At 36.3% G+C, this 14,659-nt stretch overlaps 1 protein-coding gene across 3 annotated transcripts in view; it reads right to left on the bottom strand.

Moving 5' to 3' along the window:
- The window catches only part of LOC138716251 (cyclic GMP-AMP phosphodiesterase SMPDL3A), a 1,162,941-nt gene that overhangs the window by 64,218 nt on the left and 1,084,064 nt on the right, over positions 1 to 14,659 (bottom strand). For all 3 annotated transcript variants that reach the window (XM_069849108.1, XM_069849110.1, XM_069849111.1), the window contains exons 5-6: positions 10,222 to 10,448; positions 1,962 to 2,119 (exon numbers count right to left, since the gene is read on the bottom strand). In XM_069849108.1, the coding sequence (XP_069705209.1) occupies positions 1,962 to 2,119; positions 10,222 to 10,448 (385 nt within the window). The remainder of the gene's footprint in view (positions 1 to 1,961; positions 2,120 to 10,221; positions 10,449 to 14,659) is intronic.

The following is a 14,659-nucleotide window of genomic DNA, read 5'->3' as shown; positions in this document are numbered from 1 at the left end:
TATCTGACTTTAAAAATAGATGAAGTTAAAAACATTACTTGTAAGAAAAAGACGTTTGAAAGTTACTGAGAAAATTGAATCCTCAAAATTTTATTTTTAGTAAGATATTTCACTTTATGTGTATTTCATTTTACAATTCTAAGTTCATACAGATCCATTATGCACATTATATACGCCGTTGTCTCAGAAGTAATATTTTTAACTTAATGAGTTTTGCTTGTAAACCGACGATTTTACCTTTAGTGCAGTTTTCATTGTAGAGTTGCAATTTTGCATGCGTATTGTAAGTGGAGTGGCCTTTATACTGAGTTTTTCGGGTCATTTTTCAACAAATGGGATACTTCTGGGATTATTACATTTTCTAATACACTTAATAACTCCGGTACATTTTTCTTTAAAACTATCTACCGTATTTGGGGGCTTCCTATAAAAATATTCTGCTGGGGGATAAGTGATTTAATTTTACGTCAAAAGATAATATAAGGATTGTTTAATGCATGGTACAAATTTCGTAAACTTGTGACATAAGAATGATTCAGTAGGACCTATATGTAATTTGCAAGTTCAAGAAATGAAATAGGAAATCATCACGTCAATACCCTTAAATTCTTCATTACAGCTATGAACTTTCATTTTACAGTTTGTTATTATTTACTCATTTCTCAGTCTCCATGACAACCATTGTTACATCAATTGCAAGATCTGTACCACAGTCTACTATATACAGTCGCGTAGCTAAATATGTACTAAAAATGCAAACATGGGTAGTTGCCCACCACTAGGATCGCTACTATCGCCTCATCATCGCAGATCTCTCTCCTAGTAGATGACAAAATATGTTACACTTTCGTTATGTTCTTTTGGAAAAATTAACACCTTCCTTCCATTATTGAAATATTAAATGCATAAAGTTAATTTATTATTTTAATGAAGTATATTAAATTCCATCATAAACTCGAAGATACCTGCAAGAAATAGGTTAATATTATTTTTGTTTGTGCAAAACGAACTGAAATTTACTATAATCGCTTCACTCATTCAAGATTATAGCGATAATTAACTATGAAACCAATAAATATTAATTTGCATTTCTCTTTACAACAATAATAATGGAAATATGAATTATTGGAGTAACTTACGTGCACCGGTACTTGTAGTGTAGGCTCACGTAGTTAACAAAGTGGGATGAGGTTAAGCAATAATAATCACACCAGAATTGGAAATAAAACGTGATCAATAAATTTTATTGTAACAGACTTTTTCTACGTCTCTAGTAAAGTAACAAATAAAAATAACAACAAAATTAACAGCTATAATTAAAAACATATCCTTTGAAAAAAAGTAGGCCTAAGAAATAATAATCCCACCAGAATTGAAAATAAAACGTGATCAATAAATTTAATTAAAACAAACTTAATTTTTCTAAGTCTCTAGTAAAATATTATTATTCCAATTATTGTATTTTAGCCATTAACATTTTCATTACAACCAATAACGAACATTTCACAAGCATCAATGTGAAATACGCAACGAGCTAGCACTCGATGGAAATACGACACAGTCCAAAGTCGACCGTGGACAGTCTATTGTTTCTAGTTGCTAACCGCTTGGAGAGCTTTATCACGAGATTTGCAAAAAATCACCTCAAGCTTCGCGACTGTATATAGTAGACTGTGATCTGTACTATGAAACCTTGGTAAATTTATTTCTCTTTGGCGTATATATTTTAAGATATAGCAATTTTATTGGTGTTTTAACCAGGATACGGTGTATTTCGAAAATATAAAAATCACTTTGGACTACAGATCAGTTATTTTAAGCTCAGTTTCAAATTATATGTATTTCAGATTGCACTAGACAACCACAAACGTCTGAGAAACATAACATAAAATCAATACCAGTAACAACAGCTTAAGTTCTAATCTTGTAATCGTGGTGGCCTTGACCATGCAATTGCATACCGTCTCCCTGTTGCGTTGCGACTTCTGCAGGGTGTCCTCCAGCCAGGCCCACTGACCCGCCGGGTCGTCCTCGTTGCCGACGATGTCGGAGCACAGATTGGTGTTCAGCGCCACGATACGCAGCTTCCTCACCTTCTGCTCGATTGTGTAGTAGCCTCCTACAACACACATCAATCCAAGATCAACACCGACTCCTTATGCAGTAGAGCCTGGGTAATATGTAGCCCAGTTATAATAATAATAATAATAATAATAATAATAATAATAATAATAATAATAATAATAATAATAATGATGTTTTATTTTCGCTGGCAGAGTTAAGGCCATAAGGCCTTCTCTTCCACTCAACCAGCCTTAATCAATACAATACATAAATTTAAATTACAAATATTTACACTACACTTAAAAGGTTCTCCAGCAATATTCTTCACTACACATTTATTTAAATTTAGATAAATCTATAAGGTAAAGTAGTAACTTAATTTATGAGCTAATTTAATTCAATGAATTATAATTAATTTAATATTTGAGATAGCTAGTAAAATGATGAAAATTAATTTAATATAAGCTTACTAGGACTATGTTACAGGGAGAATATATATATTTCTATTTCTATAATGAGAATATTAATGTAATTGCCATTAGAGGTTTTGTAAATCTATTTAGAGAAATTAATGATAATAATAATAATAATAATAATAATAATAATAATAATAATAGACAGATGTTAGTTTCATTATAAGTAACAAATATTAATCAGCAATTCATCTGTTAAGTAAGAATTTATGTAATTTTGACCTAAATGAAGTTATTGTCCAACAACCCCTTATATCACTCGGAAGCGAGTTCCAATTTCTAGCAACTGAAACTGTATAGGCTTACATATTTCTGGTTTGTACGTAATTATTATGCACAGGTCCTGAAAATAACTTATCTATACTAATAATAAATCTGTAGCCGAAATTTTTCTGGTAATTTTCGATTTTCCAAAAATAATTGGTCCTAACATATATAATTAACCGCCCTGAAGCCGAAAATCGCTTTTTTGAAATTTTTGTTTGTATGTCTGTCTGTCTGGATGTTTGTTACCTTTTCACGCGATAATGGCTCAACCGATTTATGTGAAAATTGGAATATAAATTAAGTTCGTTGTAACTTAGAATTTAGGCTATATGGCATTCAAAATATTTTATTTAAAAGGGTGTTATAAGGGGGCTTGAATTAAATAAATCGAAAAATCTCCCTTATTATTAATTTTCATGAAAAATATTACATAACAAAAGTTTCTTTAAAACTAATTTCCGATAAGTTTTATTCTATGCAAAATTTTGATAGGACCGATATTTAATTAGATAAATGAGTTTCAAAATTAAAATAACAACGCCATCTAAGGCGGTGTAATGAAATAAAAAACAAATGCCTTCGTCTATAAGGGGCCTTGGACAACAACAATCGAAAGCTATGAAACATAGCTTACAGAGGACGTTTCTGTGTTTGTAGGAAGTAATGTCGGAAGCTAAATTAACCGATTTGTATATTAATTCACCATTGGAAATTGTAGTTTCTCTAGATGGACATAATGCTATAATGTTATTACAGTAACTTCTGAGTTCGATACCCGGCCCCGGAACAATTTTTCCCTCGAAATTATTCAAATTAACTTTACAGGGAGTTATTCCTGAAAGCTTAATTTGTACAATAAATTTTACCTTGCGTTAAAGGTACTTGCTACATTGGGAGAAAATGTTCAATAACCGAGTATTTGCGCCTTCAATTGAACGGAGCCAATAGCCTGAGACCTGGGGAGTGCATTTCCATGTTGGTAGGCGGCTCGCTTTCCCAATCTCGTTTAATGTTAATGTTATCGCTCTTCTTAATAGTTACACAGTGCGCGTGAGTGCGTGATGCCGTGACCAACTTCATTTCATGATGGTCCCCCGCTTTGTAATCACCGTACACAAGGCAGTCACATGGATTTGTTAGGGTTTTCTGGAGACTACAATTATCATCAGACTAAACAATCATTATTATGGGAAAAACACATCCCATTCTTTGTCCCACATTTCCTCCAATAGTAAAAGGTTTAAAGCTGTTCATGTTTTTTCCCCTTTCAAATAATTTTTATTGACCAACACAGCAGTGAGAATGAACACCAAGGAGTTCACAAAGCTGAGGTAAATCATAATATAGGAAGAGGTGAATCGGAATGCCAGAAAGTGGCGCTAATTTACCAGTTAGTCCAAAAGAACGACATCACAGTCTATACTTTATTTAAATTGTTCGTCGTCATCATCACCTGTGGTGCTACGGCCCTTTAAGTTTAGCCTTGACCTCCTTTAGAACAGTTGACCAATCCTCTCTTTCAACGTATTCCAATCTCTCAGCGCTGAGAAATCGGATGTTCCGAATTTCAGCGATGGCGTCATTGATACTCGAACGCTGTAGCAGACAGCGTATTCCGAATCTCACCGGTCTGGTGGCATCAATGACGTCACGTTGCAGCGAAATAAGGAACAAAACAGCTGGAAGGATCGGTGGCTGTCATGGCGACTGTACAAGTTGTTGTCTGTGCTACGCTAGCAAAATTTTGCGAAATGTTCGTATTCCCATCTCGTTCAAAGAAAAGATAGCATAAACAATTTATTTCTTGAACCGGTAGTAATAACGGGTCCGTTGACATGTTCGCTCATAAGCCATTAACATATTATGAAAGAGTGATGGAACGCAGAAAAATTCTCTCCGGCGCCGGGATTTGAACCCGGGTTTTCAGCTCTACGTGCTCATGCTTTATCCACTAAGCCACGCCGGATACAACCCCGACGCCGGTTAGAATCGTCTCAGATTAAGCTCCATCTCTTGGGTTCCCTCTAGTGGCCGCCCTCCCCACTACGTCATAGATGTCTATGAACGCAGGACCGAAGTCCATACATGTGTTGAGGTGCACTCGAATGAGTGACTGGTTGGCCGGGATCCGACGGTATGAGCGCCGTCTTAAATCGCAAAGTGATTTATTACGCATATCATATATATTTTGATGTACCGAAGTACATATGATATTTCCATGCAGATATTCTGCGTCATCATATGATGAAAGAGGGAACCCAAGAGATGGAGCTTAATCTGAGACGATTCTAACCGGCGTCGGGGTTGTATCCGGCGTGGCTTAGTGGATAAAGCATCAGCACGTAGAGCTGAAAACCCGGGTTCAAATCCCGGCGCCGGAGAGAATTTTTCTCCGTTCCATCACTCTTTCATCATATGATGACGCAGAATATCTGCATGGAAATATCATATGTACTTCGGTACATCAAAATATATACATTAACATATTGTTTTTACGTTGTGGTCATTACAAACAATATAGCAGAACACACCGCCATGACACAACAGTGCACGATGTTATTCGTCTGCTAATTCCCGCCCTATATAAGAACCAATCAGATTTACTGATGGCGGCTGATGGAGACTGCCACCGACACCGGTGGAGCATCAATGACGTCATAGGTGAAATTCGGAACACCGTGGTGCCATCGGATTGCTCACCGGTGAGATTCGGAATACGCTCAGAGCTTCCATCAGCGTGCAGAGGTGGTGGCAGTGTTCATCACCCGCCATCAGTGAATCTGATTGGTTCTTGTAAAGGGCAGGAATTGGCAGACGAATGACATCGTGCACTGTTGTGTCATGGCGGTGTGTTCTGCTATATTGTTTGTAATGAGCGCAACGTAAAAAAACATGTTAATGGCTTATGAACGAACATGTCAACGGACCAGTTATTACTAATGATTCGAGAAATTAATTGTTTGTGCTCTCTTTCCTTTGAGTGAGATAACAATATGAAAATTTCGCAAAATCTTGCTAGCGTGGCACATACAATTCGTACAATCGCCATGATAGCCACTGAACCTTCAAGTAGTTTTGTTCCTATTTCGCTGCAGTGTAACGTCATCGATGTCCATCGGTCCGTTTAAATTCGGAATACGCTGTTTTCAATGCCCTCAGTCGCATTCTCTTTATCCTTATCATTGCAAGATCATCCTGGACATCTCCCAGCCATCGTAGTTCAGGTCTTTCGAAACTTCTTTTTCTCCTCCTGATCAGTTTCAGCGTCTTCTTCCAGAGGCCCGCCTAATTATAGATATAATTGATAACATTAACTGTTCCTGATGAATTCCATAGGTCTAGGCTATTTACTGTTTTTAAATATGCGTGGCTTTTATAAGACGTGATTTAAAACAATTCATTAAATCGTACTTATTGTACTATGTAGGGCTGATTATTTTGTATTAATGCATAACTGTGAATATTAATTTCTGAATTTACCGAAAATAGTCTGTTCATGACGCAATCGCTACTGCGCGGGGAAGGAACATCAGAAAACAATGCGGGAAATAAGGTAAAAATAACAGAAACGGAGCAAGGCAGACCAGATAGTGATGCATTTTGCGTGATTTGAAAAAAATCACTCTTCATGCATAATTTATGATATGGGAAGGTAAGGAAACGCTTGGTACCCTTATCCTTTTGCACTATAATCTTTGAACTAGGGCAAAACTATTTGAATAGCTTAAGTCCACAACGATTCAGAATGTTGCTGTCTTTTTCAAATCTTTCCAACAGCTACATTTTCTACGCCTTCCTCCTTCCTAAATAGAGATGCATGCAAATTTATGCCATGTTGAGGAAAGGGCTTGCATAGTGTGTGGGTGGTTGGGGGCTGAGGAGGTGGAAGTTTCCAACGGCCAGATCAAGGTGAAATATGTTGTTACACTTAGACCTGCAAGGTGGCCTGCATACATACGGACTTCGGCTCAGGATTTCCGAAGCTATACAAAAGGTATCCGCTTCTACGGGGAAGACTCTTGTAGCGTTCTATCTCAGTCTTTCATTACACTTGTGTCAACTGATAGTATCACCGCAGAGAGAATACAGAAAGAATGGGCGCTACTTCTAAACAAGAGCTTTTTTTACTATGAGTGTCCCTCCGAAACACAGCAAAGTGTTCGTTTACTTTCTCTCAGATTTTATATTTTTTTATCTCTGCTTTGTCCGTCAAAGGTCTCTATATTGTCGCAAAACATTTTATCTTGCACATTAATAATACGTATATTTAATTTAAATGTTAAAATCATAGCCATACCAACACATAAGACATCATCGTATTCATCATCATACACAATCTCGCTCTCGCGCTTGTGGAATACCCTCCCTAGTGACATGAGAGACAGTCGGAATTTAGTAGCGTTCAAAAGCAAACTTATTAAGCATTTTCTTACTGCGTAGAGTAGGTTTAATTTTTACTTTAGTTAATAAAAAAAAATTTCTCTCTTCTTAATTTTTACAATGAACTGTCTAGCTTTTATTAGTCTGTTAATCTTTTAGTCCTTTGATTTTTATTGTATTTGTAAATTAAATATTAATTGTAATTATAATTGTAATTGTATTCTTAATATTGTAGTTGTAATCCCCTGGTAGAGGGGAAGAGAAGGCCTGATGGCCTTATCTCTACCAGGTTAAATAAATAAATAAAACAATTTTTAACACATTAAAATGAAGTGAAAAATCTATTCATTTCCAAATATAAACAGATTTAATAACCTATGTAGCTCACTATTGGGATGCTATCCTAGAATATTGAAATGACAATGTGGAAAGTTGTTACACTATTAAGGGGATAGGTGCTGCTTACAACAGTAAAAGTTTTGGAAATATTCAGCATTTTTTTCTTCCATTACTGTATCTTGTACAATATTGAAAATTGGTATGTGTAAAACACTGTCCTTCTGCTATATGAAAAAAATATTTTTACGATTAAAAAAATTATTTATATATATTTTTCAAAATTCAAAACGATGGCAGTTCACTGTGCAGTGATGAAGCGTTTCCCTCATGACTCATAAACTTGTTAACTTTTTCATGTTTTCTCTCTTTTATTTTATTGCTGAAACTCATGTTTACAATATCATGCTCTTTATGGAAGAAGAAATAAATAGAAAGAAAGACAAAGACAGAAATAAGGCAGAGACGAACAGTAAAGAAAGGTCAAAACCTGCCACAGCCGAGGATATAGCAGAGATATTTGATACGTTTAAAAAAATGTGGATGTGATCAAAAACTGCAAATAAAGTGAAACTGGAAAAGATCGAGAAGTATAGGGGAGAGAGAAAGTGTATAAGCAGATGTGTAGATTATTATGGAGTTAAAGGTGTTGCACACCAATGGTTTCACTCATATCTCATAGGTTAGGAAACAGAAAGTTGAAATCAATACAACTATGAAATCTACATCGACATGGGGAACTATTAATAATGGAATTCCTCAAGGATCAATATTAGGTCCCCTACTTTTTCTAGTGTTTATAAATGATCTTGCCCCCCTTATAAAAGATGTAGGTCATCCCATATTATTTGCAGATGACACAAGTATAGTAATTACAGCCAATAACTCCAACACATTCCAATCTTCAACAAAGGAAATTCTCTTCAAAATATATGACTGGTTCTCAGTCAATACATTAGTATTAAATTGTAACAAAACTAACATAATTCAATTTAAATCCTGTCCAAATTCAACGTCGCAAATTTCTAGCGCAATAATTAACAATAGATCCCTATTAGAAACAACAACAACCAAATTTCTTGGCTTAAAAATCGATAATGTGTTAAATTGGAAAAATCATATTAAAGAAATTACCCCCAAACTAAATTCAGCTTGTTTTGCTATTAGATCTATGCAAAAGATAGTAAATATCAATACCTTAAAAACAATATACTTTGCATACTTCCACTCGGTAATGAGTTTTTGAATAATATTCTGGGGAAATTCCACAGATAGTAACAATATATTTCTATTACAAAAAAGAGTAATTAGAATAATAGTAGGTGCGAAATCTAGGGAATCGTGTAGGACTATTTTCAAAAAACTACAAATAATGCCCATGGCTTGTCAGTATATCTTTTCATTAATAATCTTCCTCGTATGTAATCGTGAAAACTTTGTAACTAATTCAACAGTTCATAGCATAAATACACGTCAAAAAATGACTTTCACACTCCATCGGCAAGTCTATCGCGCTATCAAAAAGGAATGCGTTATATGGCAGTAAAAATTTTTAATAGTCTCCCTATCGATATAAAAAATGAAACTGAAAACATAAAATTATTTAGGGCCAAATTAAAGAAGTACCTAATTTCTCACGCCTTCTATTCTGTAGGTGAATTCATGACATTCAATAACACTTCATGAAATTGATACTAAAACTATGTGTTGTACTAGTAGACTATATTGTAAATCTCGTCTGTATGTATTTCATCTAGACTGTGACTATAAATTAAGATTTTATAATAGTATTAAGTTTTTTGACTTGTTCCATATTCTAGCTGTAAGCATGCATGAATACCATGGAATGTTAATAAATACAATAAAATAGAATACAAAATATAAGTAGGCTATTTATAGGAAGTGAGAATAGTGACAATGGATTATGTGTAAGCAGAATAGTGAGAAAGTGAAAGTGAGCGCAAATAGGAATCAGAGAATATAGTGAGAAGTGAGCAAGTGACAGCATAAAATTAGTACTAACATTTGAATGTTGGAACAGTAAATGAATATAAGAGAAAGATAGGAGAAAAGGTCAAAGAACAAATAGGACAAATAATTCAATATGATAATTTATAGAGATCAATTGAAATTGAGATTTTAGTGAATAGTAGTTAAAGGAAAAAGGGGGTGTGAAAGTAGTATAGAATATTAGATATATGAGGACAAAGGAAGAAATAGAGAATAGCAAATGTAAGTTAGGAGAAATACTGAAAGGGGAGTTTGACCAAATAACAAAAAAGGTACATAGTGTAATTGGGAGTATTTGTGTAGACGTGTACTGCAAATAATGTGTTATTGTAATAATATGTTAATGGTGGCACCGGATACAGAAATGTGAGGTACACCATTACATGTAAAGAAGTGCTGTGACGAAATATGTCATATAATAATATCATGCTCTTTCAACTACATTCCTTAATAAATATCTTTTTTATTTTGTGTTAAAAAAAATACTGATATTTGACCATTTTTAAAAATGAAATTATTTTTTATCATACAATCTATCAAAGGTAGAGAAGTGATTTTGCATCATGTTGTAGATATGACATGCATAAATACACACAAAAAGTTTCCTTTTTTTTACCGTACCAAAGATGCCACGCAAGACTACATCACGAAATAAATATGCTAACTTAAGAATACCTTGAGGTAGTTTTACCTTTGTTGAAGGTCTGGAGCGCCTCGGTAGGTAGCCAGTATCTCCACAGCGTGGCCACGTCCTTGTAGCCCTTCCCGAAGTGCAGCCCAGGGTTGGGGTCGTCGTGCCCAAGCACAGGGAACACGAACTGGCTGCTGAAGGTGTGCCTGAGCAGGTCGGTGAGGTTCTGCAGCACCTCCAGCTGGTGCTCGCCTGAGATGCCCGGCGTGTGGCCCGCCACGCCATCCCTGCAACAATCAACGCAACTTTTAAATATGACAATAACTACCACTTTCATGTAAAGGGACTATGGAAAGCGATGCCAAATATCTAGCATGCAAATGACTTTCAAAACATTCCCGTGTTTGAAGCACCCGTCATACTTGGACTATTCACAAGTCAACCTCTGTACGCAAATAAGCAAAGTTTCAATATATATACAGTAGAACTTGGTTATAACGACATCCAAGGGACCTTAAAAATTATATTGTTATAAACGAGTGTCGTAGTAACCGAGATTCATATTATCAATCTAGTGAGGTGGAAAATGAAAAATAACAAAATTAATTAGACTTATTTTAGATTTATGTATTGACTTTTACGCCTACAATGAACATAATAAAATACACGTAGACCTACAATTAATACAGTATTCTGTATTAAAACAGTTTGTTCAGTACTCACCAAACTACTTTACTTAGGAGTGAAGTAATCAGTCATTTTACTCTGTTGTCTTCTACTTGCCCAATTCACACTTTCTAGGGCTAAATTACGTTCTATGTTCATAATTTCAGTTGCAATATCACTGCTCCCTTCCCTAGATTCATAGAAGATGTTCATAATTCTATTGACTTCTAAAGCGTCACTCACTACTTTTAGTGACCAAACTGCATTAAAATGCGTGCACTTAGTGAAAACTTCCTGTCGAAACTGAACTAATACCGCATGAATTCGGGCAGGTTACAATGGGGTGGGGAATCCGCCTGCATTCCAGAGGTCTATGACAGAAGGAGACTGTAAAGAATTTGTCAGATTTTAACAAAATATTTCTTAAAATACTTTGGTTCTTAGAAAATCTTATTCCAAACTGAGGTTGAAAATGACGTTATATGCGAGGTAGACATATATGCGTTTGTCGTATTAAGCAAGGTAGGAAAGCAAATGTCTTATGGGGAATTAGTTGGGACCACAGAATATTTGACGTTATAGACGAGGTGTCGCACAAAACGAGGTCGCCATAACCAAGTTCTACTGTATATATATATATATATATATATATATATATATATATATATATATATATATATATATATAGTGAATTCTGTAAACCAGATTACTGTCAACATAGAAGCTTCGATTGAGATGTTTTACCATTCATTTCAAAACTTACATTCTCAAGATTGTGAGAAAATTAATACAAATTCAAACAACTCGCCGAATGAGCTATAATAAAAATTCGGTAAGAATTCTGGACGATAAATTTTTGTAACATATCAGATGGTGCTAGGGTTGCCAACCCTACCGTATTTCCTGGGATCTCCCATATTTTCCCCTAATTTTTTACAGTCTCCCGGCTCCCATATTTTCTTTCTCTTAGAGCATTTTTCTGACTTACTTTGCATAATGTAAAAATCATTATTCTAAACATTACATGATGAGTTTTGTTGTTCAAGAGATGATTGAAAAATACAGTATTTATAGAAAATAATGCTTGCCAAGAATGGGTTTTAGTGTTCGCTCGTTTAAAATCAAACCATATTTTAGTCAACTGTCCGAAGATAGGTCTGAACCTCACAAGTGGTACCAACATGGCACCACTTATGAGGGAACTAGGCTAGGAGACAATGAGGTAGGGTGGCCAGTTCCTTTCCCCCTTCATTGCATGTATCACTGATTAACTATATATTACACTAATCAGACTGTGTTAATGTTATAAATTTGGAAAAACTGGCGGTTTTGTTCTCAGCTTACTCATACAAAGAGGATGTTTTACCTCATGAACAATTGGACAGATGTTCGAAATAGGAGCATGGCATATCTAATCAAATCAGAGCTGAAAACTACAGTCGACTTCAACTATTACGCGAGATAAAATCTTTGTCCCGAAATACTCTTAACTGCAGAATAAACTTTATTTTTAGTAACTGAATGGAATAATTTATCAACTTTATATGAGAAATTTTGTCGATTCCTTAATCTCCCTATTTTCTTAAAAAAAAGTTGGCAACCTTAGATAGTGCTGATTTCGTGGCTCAAAACGAACAGTTTTTAAGTGTTGTAGAGGGCCATGTTCAACTGCTAGAATAATACATGTCTTTAATGCAAGATGCCATGCCTGTTCGACGCATTCTGTTTATTTAGAGATTTAAATGTATGTTCATATATCGTACACACTGTATTTTCATTAGATCCTAACGTAGTTTCTCTTATTACGAAGAGAAAGGCATCTTTGTGCTGTAAAAATTCCCAAATTACTTTCAGGAATTTCCCATTGTTAGCCATGCATTGTGCCAGTTCATCGCAAAGAGTTCTCATGATTCTAGCAATGAATTTTGGAGAAATATTTAATATTTTATCTCGGATATTTTTCTTCAGTTCCTCAACATTTGTCATCCTCTTAGTACAGATTTCTTCTTTCAAACCAGAAATCAAGAACTGTCTAATCCAATATTATTGTCCTGAACGCTTTGAGCTCCAATGTATAGCTGCCTGTAATCCAACGATTTGAGGTATTCTCACAGATTTTAACATGGATGTGTTCTGTTTTCGACAGTCCAACTGAACGCCACTGTTTCACCAGTTCGCTTAGGATGCTGTCTAAACGCTCACTACATCGACACAACTGAATTATTGATTGTAGTAAATGTAAACCGATCGACACAAAATACACGGTGTAGTACCCTTTTTATTAAGGTGATGTCAGTACATTATATAGGGTGCGTCAGAAAGAACGGATGGATTTCACAGGGCAAGAAAATTGTAAGGATTCATCAAATCAAAAATTTATTGTTATCAACAGATTCACCAATACATGCAGTTTATTTATGGTATACAACATCATCCATACGATGTCCTTGACTTTCGATACAGGCATCGAGGCGTTTTCTGAAGTTTGCCGTCACTTTCACAGTCATAGCTGGTGGGATTGCCGCGATTTCTTCACGAATCGCCGTCTTCAGTTCGTCCAGTGTATGTGGTTACTTACGCCTTCAAATGGTCCCAAAGAAAGAACTCGCAGGGCGCGAGATCTCACCGTAACCTCGGACAATCTCAGTGCAATAGTATGTTTGCGGGCTGATCGTGGCCGGAAAACATAGTGTCTGTCTCCACATTTGCAGGTGTACACGCGCTCCATGTTCGTCCAGGTGATTTCTTCTTTAATGTTGAACCTGTGGTACGAAATGAAGCCACCAACCGCGAAATTGTATTCCGAGTTGGAATCCTAGCGTGACGTCCGATGTCGAAATGAGTCCTGAGTGGCGATCACAGACTCTTCATTTTTCAAAAATGTCTCTACGATGAAAGCATGTTGTACGCCAGACCAACACCATGTTCTCAACTGAAACTGCATTCTCTGGCTGACCCAACAGTCGTGGTCCCCCTCACTCTATCCCTCCCCTCGCTGCGTATCGATAGTTTGAAATCCATCCGTTCTTTCTGACGCACCCTGTAGAACGGTATCAAGTTTCTGCTTCTTGCTTTAGAAATATCGATTTGCTCTAGGATTGCATAATGATGTTTAATTTTGTAAGGAGAAGTCACCCCGAATGATTCTGTCCTTCTCTCAAGGGAAAAATTGTTCCGGGGCCGGGTATCGATCCCGGGACCTCTGGTTGAACGTACCAGCGCTCCACCACTGAGCTACCCGGGAACTCCACCCGACACCGTCTCAACTTTTCCCTTTATATCCACACAACTCGCGTGGGCTGACGAAACGCCAGAGACCCACAACGAGTGCACACAATCTCTGTGTGACTTGAAATTGTGGTTTTCTGTTAACGTACATAGTAACGTATATATTATGCAAATCTGGTCTTTCAGGTGAAGCTCCCTGTAAAGCGGATTTGAATAATTTCAAGAGAAAAATTGTTCCGGGGCCGGGTATCGATCCCGGGACCTCTGGTTGAACGTACCAGCGCTCCACCACTGAGCTACCCGGGAACTCCATTCCACTCCCTTGAAATTATTCAAATCTGCTTTACAGAGAGCTTCACCTGAAAGACCAGATTTGCATAATATATACGTTACTGTGTACGTTAACAGAAAACCACAATTTCAAGTCACACAGAGATTGTGTGCACTCGTTGTGGGTCTCTGGCGTTTCGTCAGCCCACGCGAGTTGTGTGGATATAAAGGGAAAAGTTGAGACGCTGTCGGGTGGAGTTCCCGGGTAGCTCAGTGGTGGAGCGCTGGTACGTTCAACCAGAGGTACCGGGATCGATACCCGGCCCCGGAACAA

The sequence above is a fragment of the Periplaneta americana genome, chromosome 16, assembly GCF_040183065.1.
Source record: "Periplaneta americana isolate PAMFEO1 chromosome 16, P.americana_PAMFEO1_priV1, whole genome shotgun sequence".
NCBI classification, from domain to species: domain Eukaryota; kingdom Metazoa; phylum Arthropoda; class Insecta; order Blattodea; family Blattidae; genus Periplaneta; species Periplaneta americana.
The sequence above is the reverse complement of the archived record's forward strand: the minus strand, read 5'-3'. Positions and strand labels throughout refer to the sequence as shown.